Source organism: Sinocyclocheilus grahami, unplaced genomic scaffold, assembly GCF_001515645.1.
Source record: "Sinocyclocheilus grahami isolate Dianchi unplaced genomic scaffold, SAMN03320097.WGS_v1.1 scaffold252.1, whole genome shotgun sequence".
Classification (NCBI taxonomy): domain Eukaryota; kingdom Metazoa; phylum Chordata; class Actinopteri; order Cypriniformes; family Cyprinidae; genus Sinocyclocheilus; species Sinocyclocheilus grahami.
In genome coordinates this window covers 1,144,463-1,163,380 of record NW_015505431.1, presented here as the reverse complement: position 1 = coordinate 1,163,380, position 18,918 = coordinate 1,144,463, and the positions used below count along the sequence as shown (strand labels likewise).

The 18,918-nt window shown below is 33.7% G+C and overlaps 1 protein-coding gene across 1 annotated transcript in view; it reads left to right on the top strand.

The window, feature by feature from the left end:
• Positions 1-5,882: 5,882 nt before the first annotated feature.
• Positions 5,883-18,918, top strand: part of LOC107598515 (TBC1 domain family member 9-like) — a 38,231-nt gene continuing 25,195 nt past the window's right edge. The window contains exons 1-2 of the mRNA XM_016289884.1: positions 5,883-6,457; positions 15,698-15,808. Of these exons, the coding sequence (XP_016145370.1) occupies positions 6,337-6,457; positions 15,698-15,808 (232 nt within the window). The 5' untranslated portion in view covers positions 5,883-6,336. The remainder of the gene's footprint in view (positions 6,458-15,697; positions 15,809-18,918) is intronic.

The window sequence follows — 18,918 nt, the reverse complement described above, 5'->3', positions numbered from 1 at the left end:
TTGTTGTGGTTTTCCCCCCAAATTATTTTTAAAAATTGTCTGTTTAATTTAATTACATATTTAGTTTTTCTGAGCAAAAAATAAATATCATACATTTTTCCCTGATTTACAGAAGAGACCCACTAAAATGTCATTCAGTGTAACAATCTTTTCAGGCATATTTACAACAAAAATCAATTTATGACATATTAAAGAACTAATTACTTTCACCCCAAATACTAATTAGTTGTAATTTTACATTTTTAAAATGTGCCACTATCCTAGGTTTTGCCCATTTGTCAGTAAGAATTTTTTTACTCATTTAAAACGCAATCAAATTTGATATGCTCCCTTATTCTTTTATATATTTTAATATGTACACGTCATTTTTACATAAATAATGTGTTACACTGAATGACAATGTAACATTATTTCAACCAAATTTTGACATTTTATTCTCCAAAAACTTATTTGAAACCTTAAAAGTAGACACTGTACTTACATTTAATATGCTTTCTATGGACATAAAATCACTTTTGTACATTTCTTTTGATGCGGACATCTTAACGTCTTTGACCCACATACAAAAACAGATTATAAATAATACTAAAATAACACAGATATGTACATGTCCCTCCCATGTTAAAATATATTATACTGTAAGACAAAAAGGATGAAGGCTTTGATAGTTTATTGCAGCATAGCAGTAACAAAGCAGCTGAATAAACCCCAAGCATCTTAATCTCAAGCCTTTCATCCTGTTTCAGTTTTCTGCCCCCAATAAAAGCAGTTTTTCCTGTTGTGTCTGTATGTTAATGAAGTCCAGACACCTTATTGTCTGTGATGGCTCTCAGTTTCACACACCCGTTTCCATTCTACACGAGCATTTGCTCAGGATGTGATCGTCTCAAATGGTGTAGAAACACTGAAACTGCTGACTTTGTTCTTTTCTATGATAATTAAGCCTTTTGGGGGAATGGCCATGTTCTAACACCTATCTATAATACAATAAGTAAAATATAAAAGGCACCTGCTCCATTCACCAATTAAAGGGTCCCTTGCCTGAACAAGGTTTACATCGATCGCATGTACATATGTGTGATTTTTCTCAGGGTTTTCCAGTGGCAGAACAGCTGGTTTCTGTTGATAATGTGAAGTGTGTGCTGTCAAACTTCTGCATCTGCATGAGCTTCTCCAGAAGTGACACATCCACCGAGACAACACAGTTATTGTTGTGTTAGACGTGTGTCCTTTAATGTTAACTAGGTGCAAAAACAGGAGCACTCTGGTTTAACAGTCAGATTGAGGATATTTATGAGTCATATATTCTTATAGATGAGTCATACGAGCAAAAAATAGAAAAAGTACAGATTTCATCGTTTCTGAGTTGTTGTGGTGAGCAGACATTAGCGGGGGGAAAGTCATTAGCCATAAAGAAACCCCTCAAAACACCCCCTAACCTGATGTAAAGGAGGTTTTCACACCGCTTAACCTTGAGTACATGCAGAAGCATTTCATAATGACACAGAATAACATGTAGGTCAATATCACTGTAGGGTGCCTTTTGGCACCCTGTACATAAATAACTCATTTGCCATGATAACTTGTGTTATGACTCCGAGTCCGAAAGGGTGTGTTATATTATTAGGCTAAGTTTTTATATTCATAACAAAAACATTACTTAGCTTTTTAGATACATTTTCTAGATTTTTTTTTAGCTTTGTGTAAAAGGATGCATGTAATTTTGCTATGTCCCTTGCACTGCTCATTCAATTTGAATGATAGTAGAATATTGTAAAATCATAACATGTAAAAATGTTGTTCTCCTATTAATATTTTGTTAAATAAGAGATGACTCAATTTGAGTGTATTGATCATTTAGTAATAAAAACAATATTTTTATTTAATAAAAAAGAAGAGTTTGTCCATGTCCATTGAATGGTTGTCCACCCTGTAGTATTGGGGAATCCGCCCCTTTAAGAAAAGGCCATCCCCTTTAGTGACATTATGTCACTAAAGGGGATGGCCTTTTCTTAAAGGGGCGGATTCCCCAATACTACAGGGTGGACAACCCTGTACTACAGGGTGGACAACCCAATACTACAGGTTTCTTTTGTTTCCTCAGAGGCTGGAATTTCAAGGCTGAAGTGAGTAAGTTAGTGACTTTTCAATTGACAAATTTTCTTCGTCGGAGTTTGCTTACTTGCTCTGCCAAAGCTTAACATGTCCACCCTGTCGGCATAAAATATGCCAGAAGTGATTAGAATACAGTATTTTCAAAATATGTAAGTTTAAATATACCAAGTTCTCTTCAACAACCAGACTAAATATTTAGCTAGTCACAGTTTGTTGTAAGCTAATATGCTAATTGAAGCTCAAAATGTCCACCCTGTCAGCCACTTAGACTCGAGTAGTTAATATTGCTAAAAACTCAAATGAAAATAAAATTGTATTATTTTTTTCCAAGTTGAATAAATGTTTCATTGTCATATTTGTGTTCTGCATTATGTGTCCACCCCGTCATGTGCTGGTCCACCCTGTCATCTTGATATTTTACAATAATATTTTAAATAATAATTAGCTAATATGAATATAAAAAGCGAATATGTTTCTATAGTACTTGAGTGTCTACTATTTATATGACATAAAGCAAATGGGAAATTAAAACCAACATTTTTGAGTATTGTGAGGGTTGAAAGGCACTCTATGGTGATATTGAACCATATACAGTATTAATATGCCGGCTGGGGAATAAGTGGCCTAATATAACCCTGTAATGCAGTCTGAAAAAGTAAATCAGTGAGATCTTTATAACAGTAAAGCAGACTACTTACATCAAATACATGTAAATATCAGTTTTCACTCTATATCTCCCAATAATGTCTTTTGTAAGGTGACTTACATGTTTAGTTTTATGATCAAAAGATCTGTAGTTTTTCATGTGGGGGCAAATATATATAATCTGATGCAATACAATGATGATAACAAATAAATGTTCCTCAAAGATATTTCATACTCACATTTTAATATGATTTTTCTAAAATAGCTATTTCTGTATGGATAATTAAGTAAACCAAAGTTGCTTCAATTCAGTAAATATTGCTAAAAGTTATTCTAACATTACAGGCCTTCGAGATTGATGTATGATACATAGGCCTAGGTTAATTTGTTGTGTAGGTTGAAGTCAGCATGACATCCAAATAAAACCTTTCTTGTTCTGTTTCTGACTTATCGTTATTTTGATGTAATGCTTGCAATGCGTCATTTAGGATTTTTTGAGCTGTTTGTCTCTGAAAAGTGAGTTAGTTCCACATGTAACACAGAAAAGTCCCACATTTTCTTAATGAAGTGAGAAATGCAACACAAATGAGTCATTGAGAGCTGCCAGAATCTCCACAGACTTCGCCATTGAAGGGTATTTTGTAAGAAACATTTGTATGATTTGTTGGAATTATAAAACTGTCCATGTTGACGTGAGCACACATGACATCCTGCTTTTGCTCTGTATCATTTATTACACGGCTCTCTGGAATACTAAATTCTGATTGGCTAAGTTGTAACAGACTCCTTTTCTTATCTTTAAGCTGTGATCTAAGCATGACAACACAGCGCCGTGTGACTGTGTCTGACTGCACATGATCACTTATTCCAAGTTCACTGCACTTTCCAGTTGAGTTTCCTCAGTGCTGCCGACACAAGCTTGTTTGTTCTCTGGCTGTGGTCTGGTTTAGGAAAGAGCTCGATCTCCTGCAGCCTCTCACCCAGCAGCGGCTGACAAACCACCAGAGCAGCAGTGCAGTAATGCTGGCCGCTCGCACCTCTGTTTTCCTGCTGTGAAGCTGTCGCTGTGGGTGTTTATGCGGTTGTTTTGCTTCATCCTTTTGAACTTCAGCCTGTCTCACCTGTGATGCCGAGCAGGGGTGTTAAACCTACAGATACAGCGGTTAGCCACACTGCATCTGATCCTTCACAGACGAGCGATGGGGAAACACCTCGTGCAAACTGCTTTATTTACTTGACCTATTTATGAAGCTTCACCTCAACCCGATGAACCTGATGAAAAGTCAATTACAAAAATAGAAATTGTGTCCTTTTGTTGTAAAACTTAAAATCAGATGGCGAGCATGATATGATTATTTATTTGAAAAGATGCCAATTAGCCAAACATGATATAAAAGGCTACTTTCTTGTTATAGATTATATAATTATATATAATCCTATATATATTACAATTGAAAAAAATATGTACATTATATATATACTTTGTATTTTAAGTATAGAAAAATTATACTATATTTCTAGTATATATTTAAAAAACATGCGTGTGTGTGTGTTTCTTATGATTATAAATTATATAACCATATATAATCTTGTACATCTTATAGGTATTATAATTAAATAAATATAAATATTTATATATATTTAATATATTTTAATACATTTTCAATGCGTACATACATAATTTCTATATATATATATATATAGAAATATATGTATGTATATATGTGTGTGTGTGTATATATATATATATATACACACACACAAACATACATTCATACATAATACTTTCCTTATGATTATAAATTATATAACCATATAACTTGTAGATAATATATATCCAAGTTCACTGCACTTTCCAGTTGAGTTTCCTCAGTGCTGCCGACACAAGCTTGTTTGTTCTCTGGCTGTGGTCTGGTTTAGGAAAGAGCTCGATCTCCTGCAGCCTCTCACCCAGCAGCGGCTGACAAACCACCAGAGCAGCAGTGCAGTAATGCTGGCCGCTCGCACCTCTGTTTTCCTGCTGTGAAGCTGTCGCTGTGGGTGTTTATGCGGTTGTTTTGCTTCATCCTTTTGAACTTCAGCCTGTCTCACCTGTGATGCCGAGCAGGGGTGTTAAACCTACAGATACAGCGGTTAGCCACACTGCATCTGATCCTTCACAGACGAGCGATGGGGAAACACCTCGTGCAAACTGCTTTATTTACTTGACCTATTTATGAAGCTTCACCTCAACCCGATGAACCTGATGAAAAGTCAATTACAAAAATAGAAATTGTGTCCTTTTGTTGTAAAACTTAAAATCAGATGGCGAGCATGATATGATTATTTATTTGAAAAGATGCCAATTAGCCAAACATGATATAAAAGGCTACTTTCTTGTTATAGATTATATAATTATATATAATCCTATATATATTACAATTGAAAAAAATATGTACATTATATATATACTTTGTATTTTAAGTATAGAAAAATTATACTATATTTCTAGTATATATTTAAAAAACATGTGTGTGTGTGTGTGTTTCTTATGATTATAAATTATATAACCATATATAATCTTGTACATCTTATAGGTATTATAATTAAATAAATATAAATATTTATATATATTTAATATATTTTAATACATTTTCAATGCGTACATACATAATTTCTATATATATATATATATAGAAATATATGTATGTATATATGTGTGTGTGTGTATATATATATATATATATATATACACACACACAAACATACATTCATACATAATACTTTTCTTATGATTATAAATTATATAACCATATAACTTGTAGATAATATATATTATAATAAAGTATTCTATGTATATAAACACATTTTATATATATGAACAATATCATTATTTAATTATTTTTTATTTTAAGAATTAATCATTTTTCAATGCATACATACATAAATTGTACATGTGTGCGTGTTCATTATTATTGATTTATTTATTAAACAGTATTGATCGTGACAACTTAGCTGAACCCAGTTTGTAATCCTAAGCCACCTAAAATATTTTTTTCATTTTATTTTAGTCAATCATTTTTTTGTTTATGATCAGCGTGCTTCCCCGCCCACCGCCGTGACGGCACAATGGCCTGCCCGTGACGCGCGCTGCAGTGGCGCTAGTGAGTGAAGCATCGTTGAAGCGCGGCAGAGCTGTCAGGCATTGTTTATTTTGCGTGCTCGTTTAAACGCTGAAACTATCCTCACCGTTCATTATTAGCTCCCGGAATACATCAGTCCTGCTCTCCGTCAGTCAGGCAGGCGCTGGAGCCGCTGTCGTCCTTTAAGAAAGGTGTTAATGCTGTTATTTGTGTAGTGTGAGGTGCGCGCGCGTCTCAAGGAGCTCCAGGCGGACTGTATATTTTAATATTGATCCATATGCACGGTACAGTAAGTGTTATATTCTACTGACAGCTGATACGTTTGCATTATACCGCCGCCGTCGCTGCCCTATATTATCGCTGAGACGCTTGGATAAGCTTCAGGACGGCGACTCCACACTGGACCACGCACCTGAGGTTTGTTTGATGTCCTCGTGAGGAACCCGAGCAGAAGATGTGGGTGAACCCTGAGGAGGTGTTGCTGGCCAGCGCGCTGTGGATGACCGAGAGAGCGAATCCCTACTTCATCCTGCAGAAGAGAAAGGGCCACGGAGACGGCGGAGGAGGGCTCGCGGGTAAAGCCGTGATTACTCAATCAACCGCATGTTGTTTATGATGACAGCTTATTAACACACCTGTGTGTGTGTGTGTGTGTGTGTGTTCAGTCATGCCTGCACACTCAGGTGGACGCGCGCTGTTGTTGGTCACGCCGCGTACACGGAGACGCACCTGTGCGCGCGAGTGCGCTCTTACCTGTGTGGACAGGTCACTAAAGAAAATAGGATTTACTTCGAAACAGTCTTCACTCAGATATTGCTAGTCAATTCCACAAATAATTACAAAGAAACGAAAAGTAACACATTGAATAGTAGAAAACGTACTCTTAATAAATTGTTTTATTTAAATCTTCGATTTATTATTACTATCATTTTTTTTACGGTAATGGGATTTGGTCGTATATATTATATTGTTCAGTTTATTAATTTATTTGTAAAAATATTTGAGCATTTTCACAATCGATGACATGGTATTTATCGGCAATCATGTTATCAGCATAATTTGAAAATAGCAGGAATTTTAATATTTCATGTTTATAATGTCTACAATTTGTGCAAACCTGCTGATTCATGTTATCCAGCATTATTTGAGCATTTGTACAAAGAAGTTCCTTTTTCAAAATTCTAAAAAAAATAAATAAAAAGTTTAAATTAGATTTTGTATGGACAATAAATATAAGTTGGTTTCCATTCAGTTGTCCTGGACAATACTATGACTGATCAATCCGAATCAAGTGTATATTTGATTATTGTGTGTATGTATGATTGTGCATAATATAGACTTACATGGATTTATACAGCCTCATAATCATATTATTTCTATCACTGCTGTGAACAGGCCATGCAAGAGATGTATAGATGCATTCAAGCGCCGTAGAAATGGCTCATTATTGTTTCTGTGCGATGTTTTTAATGTGGTTGACCGATGGAGTTTTTTCAATGGCTGATACTAATATCGAGAGAGTTTCGGTTGACTGATGACTGGGAAAATTGCTGAAATTAACATTCATTTTCATGTTCTTAGACTTGGTTACAAACCCTAAATATGGCTTCTATTGCTTTGGCAACATCAAAATGGCCAAATATGGGCTGGTCTGGCTGATATATGCATCCAATAACCCAATATAAAAGTCCTAGCATGATATTAAAGACCAAACAGGCTCAGTAAGGTTCAGTTTATTCTCAATGCCTCAGGACAGGAAGCCGAGCTGGTTAGGTGTTGTGAAATATGCTTTACTGACCTCACCTGGTGAGCTGACCTGTATTCATAGCTGGGCAGGTGCTGTATGTGTGGCGTTCGCCTCTTTATGGCTGATTGACAGATATCGTGCTGGAGCCTTGAAGGGAGTTCTTGAAAAATAATGTGTTTATGGATAAAACTCGGAGTGAATAGCAGAGATCGACGTTGTTAGAGCCAAAACGTCGCCGGTATTTGTGCGTCTACCTCTTTGTGTCTGTCAGTGAGAAAAGACAGACACAAAGCGTACACTAGCAAGGGAAGATGATGTCATTGTTACATAAATGTGCGAGCTGTGTGCCAGTGAGAGTCGGTGAGCCTGGCACGGCCCAGCAGACTGACCCACAGGGTCTTGGGTAGCCGGCGTTTTTGTGTATGTGTTTACAAACGTCAAACTGACCAAATATCTTGTGAAATTTTTATTCAGACATGAATTTTTAACAGAAGAAAAGTGGAATAGACAAAGAAGATGTAGTTGTGCGTAACGATTAGCCTATATGTTTTTTGAAACATTTTCCTATTTTTTTTTATTCTTTACATGTGTAAATAGTGTTTACTGTAGGCTCATCCAATTTTTCCATTTATTTACCTATGAGAACAAAAAAATCACACATGAGATCTCACTAAGATCTCCTTAAAGTCTCTCATGTTTCTCATTGAGAACAAATGCTTTTGAACGGAGACTTTTGCTTTTGTTTTGGTATCACCTGAATCTTTCCAGAATTTTCTCCTCTAGAGATCTCAACATTGTCTCAAACTGTGCTTACGTTTCCCAATGGTCTCCATAGGATCTCATCAGATTCTTACAAGAAAGTTATTGAGCTATAATCTGTGTTATTTTTATAGCTCTACGCTCAACAGCCAACTCATTAGAGTCTATTTTTAAGGCATTTTATGAGAAACATTTGAGACAAAGTTGATGCCTAAATGATAAATGCTTTAAAAAATAGTAGTGAGCTATGAAAGAGCAACTTTTGAACAATCACATTGTAGGTAGTGCAATTATAAACCAACATAAACAAGCTTTATTCCAATTTGTTAATTAAGACGTCCAGAACAGTTGTGTTTTTGTCCATTATCTGAAGGCCTGTTGTTGTACATGCATCCAGAAGGAGCCCAAATGTCTTTTCTGTGGCTAAATATGGGTAAATTTTCTCCTGAGAAAAAGACTCAAGGAATCCCTCATGTGTTTCAACATTGTCTCAAACTGTGCTCAGATTTGCCATTGGTCTCAAGCATTTTTCATCAGATTATTCCAGGAATGTTATTGAGCTATGATCTCTGTATTATTTCTATAGATCTGTACTCTACAGCCGACTCATTTGTGTCTGTTTTTGAGGCATTTTATAAGAAACATTTGATACAAAGCTGATGCTTAAATGATAAATGCTTTAAAAAATTGCAGTGAGCTAAGACAGAGCAACCTTTAAGCAATCAAACTGTAGGTAGTGCATTTTTAAACCAACATAAACATACTTTAATCCAATTTTATCATTAGGACGTCCAGAACAGTTGCAACAGATTGACCGATAATCGGTTTTACCAATATTTTCCCTGATATTTATGCATGTTTCCATAAACAGATATCAGTTTTCTAATATCGAATCCACCGATAAATGGAGAACTGCACACAAGACCACCATTACAAACCTGTTCAAATGTAAGGTAGCTTGCTTTGCTTTATTTGCTAAACTTTATTTAACATAGCTGCCATTAATGCACAAATGAGGTGTGTTACATAAACGCTTGATCTGTAGTTTAAGCTTGGCGCTACGAGTCGAGTAAATCTGTCAAATCATGTCCCAAAGACATAACTTTACATAATTCAAAAATAAAACAGGCTTGGAAGAGTGCATGATGGAAATAAAACAAAGTAAAACAATAAATGCAGGTTCTGCATATCGGTTATCAGGCACATAAACATGCAAATTATCGGTAAAAAAAAAAGAAAAAAGAATATCGGTTTATCTCTAATTTTCATCTATTATCCACAGGCCCAGTGGTCTGCATGCACCCAGAAGGAGCCTAAATGTCTTTTCTGAGGCTCAATACGGGTGAAGTCAACAGCTTCTTTGTGTTTTTATGCTATTCAATGCAGTTGTATCAGGTTGATGCTGTTCAGGAGAATATTGATTTTGTCCGTGTGCTGGTAAGGCTGTTTTTGTCAGAGCGGAGATTAATTCAATTGAGAGCAGAACGTTCTATATTTAGAATGAGAAAAGACAACAATGAAATGTTCTTCCCACAACTCCTTATCCAAGCATCCTAACTAGAGATGCAACGATTGCAATTTTTTTGGCCGATTCCGATTTTTTGGAAGTGTGACCTGCCGATACCGATTTTTGCCAATTCCGATTTTCTTTCTAAGAACTATAATTGACAGCATATACAAACAGAAATCTATGCAAATTTAAATGCAAAAATTATTTACATAATAAAAGAAATGATTAAATATTACAATTCCCCCAATCTGGACTAAGTTACAGATTTTCTCTCACTTAAACAACTCTCAAAATAAAGTGCTCTGTGACTGGAAAGAGGAAGAAATAGTTCACTTAAAATGAGTTGCTGTATGTAACAAAACAGATGTCATTTCCTACTATGTTTATAATGTTTATGTTTATAAGGTCTTTTTTTTCCCCTAACCTTATTAAATGTGTCATCTTTCACATCAATTTCTTACTTTGTTTTAATTAATTCAGTTAGAATAATAAGAAACTGTAGAGTTGTTACCATTCAAATGAAATTAGTATTAACAAACTCGTATCTTTCCACTGCGAAGGAAACAGAAGCTGCATCTGAAGTGGCATTAGATGCATTTACACGAACAGTTTGATGAAGCTGAGGTGCCATAAATGCATTTACACTGCAAAATTTCAAATGCATAAATAATTTTATAAGATTAATGTTTTACATATTTTTTTAAACATACAAATAAATGTTGAAAAAATGCAATGATACTTTTAAATATGACTAAACCACCAGTAGGTGGCGGCAAATATCTGTTTTGATGAGTGAGTCATTTATTCATTCATTCAACCGATTCATTCAAACGGCTGATTCATTCAGAAATGAGGCAAGTGACTGTTCTTATGAATGGGCCACTAAATAACTGACTCACTCGATTTGTTCAAAAACGTGGATTCATTCAGTAACGAAACACCACTGTGTGTTGCTTGGAGACACACAACAGTGGCTTTGATCGGAACTATTTTCGTCAGCGAAATTGAGCAAAAACATTCAATATTTTGTCTAAAATCTAAGTCACTTAATTTTGTTAAGTGTTTACATGTTTGCACGTGACTGTGAGTGTGCGCGTAGCTGTGACATCATTGCCGGAGCTGCTGGCAATAAAACGATCGGCTCAGAATCGGCAAAATTCTGATTGAATTGTGTTCCCAGGATTCACATACTGTATATGCCATCAGGGAAACACAAGCATATCTGTAAAAGGCTATGTAGTCTAGCACGCCCTACTACCATGGTCAAAATGTAGTAGTGTCTTCCATAATGCAGTGCGCTCGACTGGACCTTCCATGTGCAAATGGTTGAAAAGCAATGGATTAAAATTGCAGAATTTTTATGTTTTATAAACACAACAACTGGATGCCACTTGCTGAATTAAACATGTTCACAAAGAGGTCTTGTGACATTAATGTAGAATACTACTATTGAAACAATTATTGTTATTTATTGTTTCCCATTTTTATAAATAGTAGGCAATGTGCAGTGCAAACTGAGCAGTTTGACCAAAAGAGGATCTAAACATTGCAGATTGACTTCAACGCAAAGAATACAAACATCCAGTGTTATTTAAATATTATTTATATGCTATTATAGTATTTATTAATATTTTGAATTGTTTTTTTATATTCTCAGTTTTTATTTTAATTGGAGTAATTAAATTTTTAATGTAATTTTTAGTAGTTTTTATTTATAGTTGCCTTTAATTTATTGTAATTTCAGTTTTAGTTTAACATTTTTTAGTACTTTAATGTCCACTTATTTGAGTTAGTAGCTAGTTAGTTTCTAAGTTTTTCATCGAATATTTATATTTTTGGCTTTATTTCAATTAACAAAACATTAGTTAACAATAACATCAAACGTTAATGCTGTTTGCTGTAGATGGTATGATTTAACATTTTACATTCATTATTACCTTTTTTATTTATTTTTTATTCATTATTTGTTAAAAACAAAAACCCTAGAGTATGATTTCATATCCTGTTGCTCGTATTCGTTGTGGAGTGTGAGGTGATTTTTCTTGATGGCAATCTAGTGTGATTGCACCCTAATAGAAAATAGAAAGTGTTAAACGACTTTGCTACTGTGTAACAGTGTGAATTTGAGCCATAAAGTGTGTGAATATTAATTCTGGCATGCGTTGCTTGGAAACCTTTCGGGACTGTCCAGTCAGTCATGCAGCTTAATTAATATTCATGATCCAAGAATAGAATATTTAATATTTATTGCAGAGGAAACTCAGTTAATATTATTGAATGTGTCTGTAAAATAATGTCTATCAATCATATTAAAATATATCAATAATAAAATAATTAAAATGTATGAATAATAAAATATTTGTAATTTTTTTTTCTGAAAATACATCAATATAAAAAGAGGCCTATGGAATGCTATGTCATGAAATATGTCAAGTATTTGACAGAAGAATGCAGCTGTTTGGCTCTGTCTGTCAAAGGAACTTGAAATACTGGAACTGGAAACGGTGTGTTAAAGAATGAACTGAATGTTGTTGGTGTGCACTTAAACAGCGCTCAACGAAGGGCTCTGCCACTGAATAGATCACGTGATCCTTACAGTACTCTCAAATCTCTGCTCTCTTGTTTCGCAACCAAGGAAACCGTGGCTCATCCGAGCATATGAAAGCAGAAACGGAAAGTCACATGTTCAGGAGGGGGGTGTTAGTGCACACACGAGCTCCAGCAGAAACAGGAAGCCAGATTTGTTTGGAGGATCCTGATTCACACATTCAGCTTTGGCAAAATCTGTGGTGTCAAAAACGGATGCACATTCCTGTTCTTATTGTGCATGATTGATCAGTTATTCCAAATAAACTAAATGGTCTCAAATCTCAGTTTTGCTTGTGCACATTCGAACTGGCTGAACCGGCCTGATCCACACTGGATGGTGTTGTGAGATGAATAGCTCCTCCTCTGGTCTGCAGGTTTTGCAGGTGTCTGATGCACTGATATAATCAGGTAGATTCTTCAAAGCCACTAACAGCGTTTGCCCAGGGGGTTTACAAGCAGCAGCCATTGAGGACTGATGTGTTTTTGGTGGCTTGGTTGTTGTTTTATTGCTACTGACCTTTTCTAACACCTAGGTTAGAGCTAAACTACACCTTTTGAAGCTGTATGTCAGTTTGCTTCTGTTTTTTGAAAATATGTATATATACACACTCACTGCCGTTTGAGATTTTTTAAATGTTTTTGGAAGAAGTCTCTTCTCCTCACCAAGGCTGCATTTATTTGATCAAAAATACAGGAAAAACTGTAATTTATTAATGTGATGCAAAGCTAAATGTTCCACTCCAGTCTTCATTGTCCTTCAGAAATCACTCTAATATGCTGATTTGCTGCTCAGGAAACATTTATTATTATTATTATAAATGTTGAAAACAGTTGTGGTGCTGCTTATTTAAATTTTTTGTGGAAACTGTGAAACATTTTTTCAAGATTCTTTGATGAATAGAAAGTCCAAAAGAACAGCGTTTATTTGAAATAGAATCTTGTGTAACACCATAAATGTGTTTACTGGCCATTTTGATCAATTTAAAGCATCCTGGATGAATAAAAATATGAAATTCTTCAAAAAAAAAAAAATCTAGATTAACCCAAACTTTTGAGCTTCATAAATCAAACGAATACTTGGTATCCCTGTGATGGGTTTACAACAAATTTATCAGACTAGATGTCTTGGTAAAGCTATGAAAATTATATCTGATGATAGGCACCCACTGTATAATGAGTTTGAGCTCTTGCCTTCGGGTAGAAGATTCAGGATACCGCTGTTTTTTAAAAATAGAGGGAAAAAATCTTTTATAACACAGGCAGTGAAGTGCTTAAATGAAAGATAGGAAAGAAAGAGTTTTTTCCTTTTATTTTTATTTTTATGTAATGAGCAGGTCTCATTCAGTAATTAGCACTTCTTGATTAATTGATGTTAAATTGTATTGTTTCTATTGTGAAATTTATGTTGTATTTGTCATTTGTGAGAACCGCATATTGAAACAAGACGGATAAATAAAGTTGTTACTACTACTACTACTAGTATCATTAAATAAATAAATAAAAGTACCTAAAAATATAATATAAAAATTATAGTTTTTAATTGTTTGCTCTGAATTGGCTTAAAAGATTGATGATTATAATGATGATAATGAATTATTATTCGATCAAAGGAACTAGGGATGCACGATATATCGGCCACCATATCGGTATCGGCCCATATCGGCTCATTTTTTCTGTTATCGGTATCGGCCTGATAAGAAAATTTGGCCGATATCTTAAAGCCGATAAATAATGCATTATTTCCTTCAGAGACACTTCAGATGCGCGCTGTTCGTTTGCAGCCTTTTGTGCAATTGTACATTGTAATATTGTGTTTATTTGATGTATATCTGATTTATCTCATATAGAATGCGATTGGTTAAGTTAAAAGAGCGCTTCAGTTTACCAGTGATCATCTTTAGCTCAGCACACGCAGCCCAAACAGCAGTGCACAACATTAATAACTATGATTGGGAATGTCGTGTATATAACATTCTAATGAGAACATTATTATAATAAAACGTTGGGAATTCTTTGGGTTTAGTTGCCGTGTTTCAGCGCGTTGTTATGGGAAGAGCGCATCCACAACAGGATCACACATTCTGACTATAGCACGCAATAACTGCATAATTTTGTACATATATAAGTTGTAATATTATGTTTATGTTGTATTAATATTAATCTCAGGATGCATTTCCTTGAGTTAAATAAGCTGCCAGCAAAACGCTTCAGTTTACCATGTTCATTCAGCTCTTCAGCTTCAGCACGCGCAGCTCAACGGCTGCTATTTAAAACAGTGGTATTAATTTGTTACTTTTTCAAAATCATTGATACATTATTAATAACAACAACCACTTGTATTTTTCTCTTATTATTTTCATCAACAATATGGTTTAGTAATTAAAATCATTTAATTATTGTCCGTGCAGAGGCTATTCCGTTTTATTGATCTGTGGCGCATTCATTTTGATTCTTTACATGTGTAATGATGTCCAGTGACTTGTTTGCATTATTTATGCATAATTTTATTTATTTGTAAGGCTTTTTTATGACTAAATTTGGTAATGGGAGAGTAAAAATATTTTTAAAACGTACACCGTTCAAACTAGGCTGCTTATGTTGAAGTGTTTGGGATGTGGCTTTTAATGATGAGACCTTTTTTGTAATCAGGCTCTCAAAAAGTATATAACAATTTGGATATAGATTTATCGGCCAACATATCGGTTATCGGCTTTCAAAAATAAAGAATAATCGGTTATCGGTATCGGCCAACATTTTCATATCGGTGCATCCCTAAAAGGAACCATCATTTTGACCAAACAGCCATAGATTACGAAAAGAGACTGAAAAGACGCAAAACTAAAATGAATCACTTCATTGAAACTGAACTGATTCACTGAAATGAATCGACTTTACCACCATTTTTGTTGCTAAAGCTGAAATCAGGGATGATATTAAATCATCTCTTTCTTAACATTGTGGTCTAACGATGTGGTCATTAGGAAACATGCTATTTTACAAACAACTCTGGAAATATTCCCAAATGTTAAACTGATACTAAAACTCAAATGAAAAACTGAAACTATTTCATAAATCAAACTAGTTTTTTAAAATAAATATCTCCATGAAATGAAACTGATATCTTTGTTTGTGTGGACTTGTTTTCTACTGTTGTACTGTTGGTTCAGTCAGTTTTGTGCGACTGATATGCAGTGGTCTGTTTTCTCACAGGTCTGCTGGTTGGTACTCTTGACGTGGTGCTGGATTCGAGTGCCCGTGTGGCCCCGTACAGGATCCTCTACCAGACCCCCGATTCCCTGGTTTACTGGAGCATCGGCCACGGTAACATACTGCCTCCGACCCCCCGCCGCCTGCCGGATCATTACCTCATGCTCTAGTGCCTCTAAAGCAGTGTTTCCCAACCTTTTTTTAGTCGCGGCACCCTACAAAATAAATTTTGTTACAATATTTGAATTTCTAAATTCGATATGATACTTTGAAAAGTATCGATATTCGGTACAGCAGGGAAGAACTGCAGAATATAATGTCATATTTTTAATATTATACATTTTTTTTGTCCATAGTGGCAATCAGTAGGCTAATTTCTAATGAAGAGACCAATTTATATGACAGATTTTCATGTAGGCTTTTATTCATATGTAAACATTGTTTAATTACCATTATAACTTAAACTATCTCACAAATCTTTGCTCACTCAGTGCATTTTTGATTTTACAGTGGGGTAATTTTGTTGCAGTAGCGCGAGATAGCTTGATTTCAAACTTTGAATTGAATAAAAAATGACAAGTAAGCAGTCAGTAATAAAATAAGAACAAATAAAGAAATTAATAATGATAGCACAAATAATGTATTATCATATAATAATAATTATCCAAATAATGTTTAGTCCTAGAAAGCTATTATTATCAGAATTAATATATTAATTAATTAACTATTATTAATATAATCGATTTTTGAGTGGACTTTGCTGTTCCGATGAGCATGAATGGTATACAAGTGGAGCGGGATAATACACAGAGCGTCACACCATGTGAAAGTGAATCCTGAGCGGTGAACTAATTTTCGGCGCATCTCTAATTATTGGCAACATCAGAAATTTATATTATATTATAGATGCTTTTTTGAACATTTTAGCAATTTAAAAATATAAACAAACGTGGCACCCCGGTTGGGAAACACTGCTCTAAAGTGCAAGCTGAAGTCAGAAATCAATCTCCACTCTTCTTTCAAACGATGCCGACTGTCTCCGCTTTTAAACTTCAGTTTAGACGTGGAAAACTTCAGTGCAGGAATGTTTTAGCTAAGAAGGCGTTTGTTAGGAATCGGTATTTGTGCAGGACTACGAAGAGCCTTCTGATGCAGGGCAGTGCGGTTAATGTGCAATTAAGAGCACTTAAGATGAGATTAGAGTAACACAGATATTAGGCAGCAGGACATTGCACACTGAAACCCAAATGGATTATGTTATAGCGTTTTTACTATGGCAGATATATTTTGCGCAGGTCTGCATTACGCCAATTGCATGTTAAGTCACAATACCAAAGCTTTTGTAGCTAGAGCAATACCAGAAACATTTCTCTATTGCAACATTATTTTTTAGTAGTGGACTATTGCTCTTTATTTTATTTTATTTTTTTACTTAATTGTTGTAATTCATTTTATATTTTTAGTTTATATTTTAACTTATAAATCAAAATACAAATACATTTGTTTAAATATTACTGAAAATTAATCATTCTAAATAAGTAATACATTAAAACAATGGCAAGTAGCCTTCAGTATTTTTTTCAGTTCCGTAAATATTGCTTTAAAAAATACAAAAATAAATAAATAAAATAAATTCTAACCAGTATAGTTTCCACTATACAATTATTGACATGGTAGATATATTTGTGCAAGAGGGATTTATGTTATTTGCACATATTACGTATATGTTATTTACACATACTGCTGCAAATTAATAATTGTAATTAAATAATGCATTAAAACAATGGCAAGTAGCCTTCAGTATTTTTTTCAGTTTAGTAAATATTGGTATAAAAATGAAAAAAAAAACACTAATAAAATCAAACCGGTGTAGATTCTTCTGTGCAATTATTGGCATGGTAGACGTATTTGTGTAAGAGTGATTAATGCTATTTACACTTAAAGAAACAAGTAGTTTTGTCAAAATACCAAAATTTAAATTTTTGTAGTCTGTAGCAATGCTAAAGAAATTTCATGATTTTTTTAATGCTGATTTCAATACCACTACAAAAACGAATTTGATATTGAGCCTCTTAAATATTTCACTATTTTATTTTAATATTGAAAAAATTGCTTTTAATCATAAATAAAAAATAAACAGATTTAAATATTATTGCAAATTAATAATTGTAAATAAATAATACTTCAAAACATTTTCAATACTTCAAACAAAAATCAAGCAATATGTGGAGACATATTGAGAGTGAAAATACAGAGCTGAAAACAAACATGCTATTAATGGATGACACAACATGGAGTTGAATACAAGATGACTGTATCAGTAAGATTAGTATGGTCGTCCCACAGTATTTACGGTAAGAGCGTCCAGCCCCAGCCCAGAACATTATGTGTGAAGCCAAAAGAGAGCGCTGGCTTCCCAGAGGAGCGGAGAGTGCTCTGTTTCTGAGCTAATCTGGTTTACAGGCAACTGCGAATGCTGGTTCATATTTCACAAGCTCTTACTTTGCTAGCTGCAAACCATTTGGTAAATCTCTTTATTTAGGGCGAGAAACCCATGTGCCTGTTCTGATGTGCATATGCTCTGTGAAAGGCTTTAGCATGACTGTACATAGGGACTTTTTTATTGAAAAATTTATTTTCTAGAAATAATCGTAGGCTTCATTTACAGTATAAATATATGTTGTAAAATAAATATCTAACTATAAAAATATATTTAAAAAAATCCTATATTATAAATATAAAATTATAATATTAATAATACATTTACAATTTAATATTATTATTTTTGTTTACTATTTAAATATATTTTTGGTTGTCAGACATAAAACAATTATGTATTAATAAATAAATAATGTAATAAATATTCAAAATTGTGTGTATACACACACACACACACATACATAAATTATAATGTTAATGTTAAATTAACAATAATATTACTATAGACAAAAACAACTAAATAAATTTTATGTTATTATTAATATTTAATATTAAATTTACATGTATATAAATATAAAAATATAAAACAATATTAAGATTAAATTTAACGTTTAATATAAATCGTTGGTTTTCAGACATTATAAACAGCTAAATTAATTTAATATTATTATAACATATGCACCTATGTACATATTATAAATATAAAATTATAAATCTTAAATTTAATTATTATTTTTAATTTTATTCATAATATTTTAATTTTATTTTAAGCTTTCATATATATA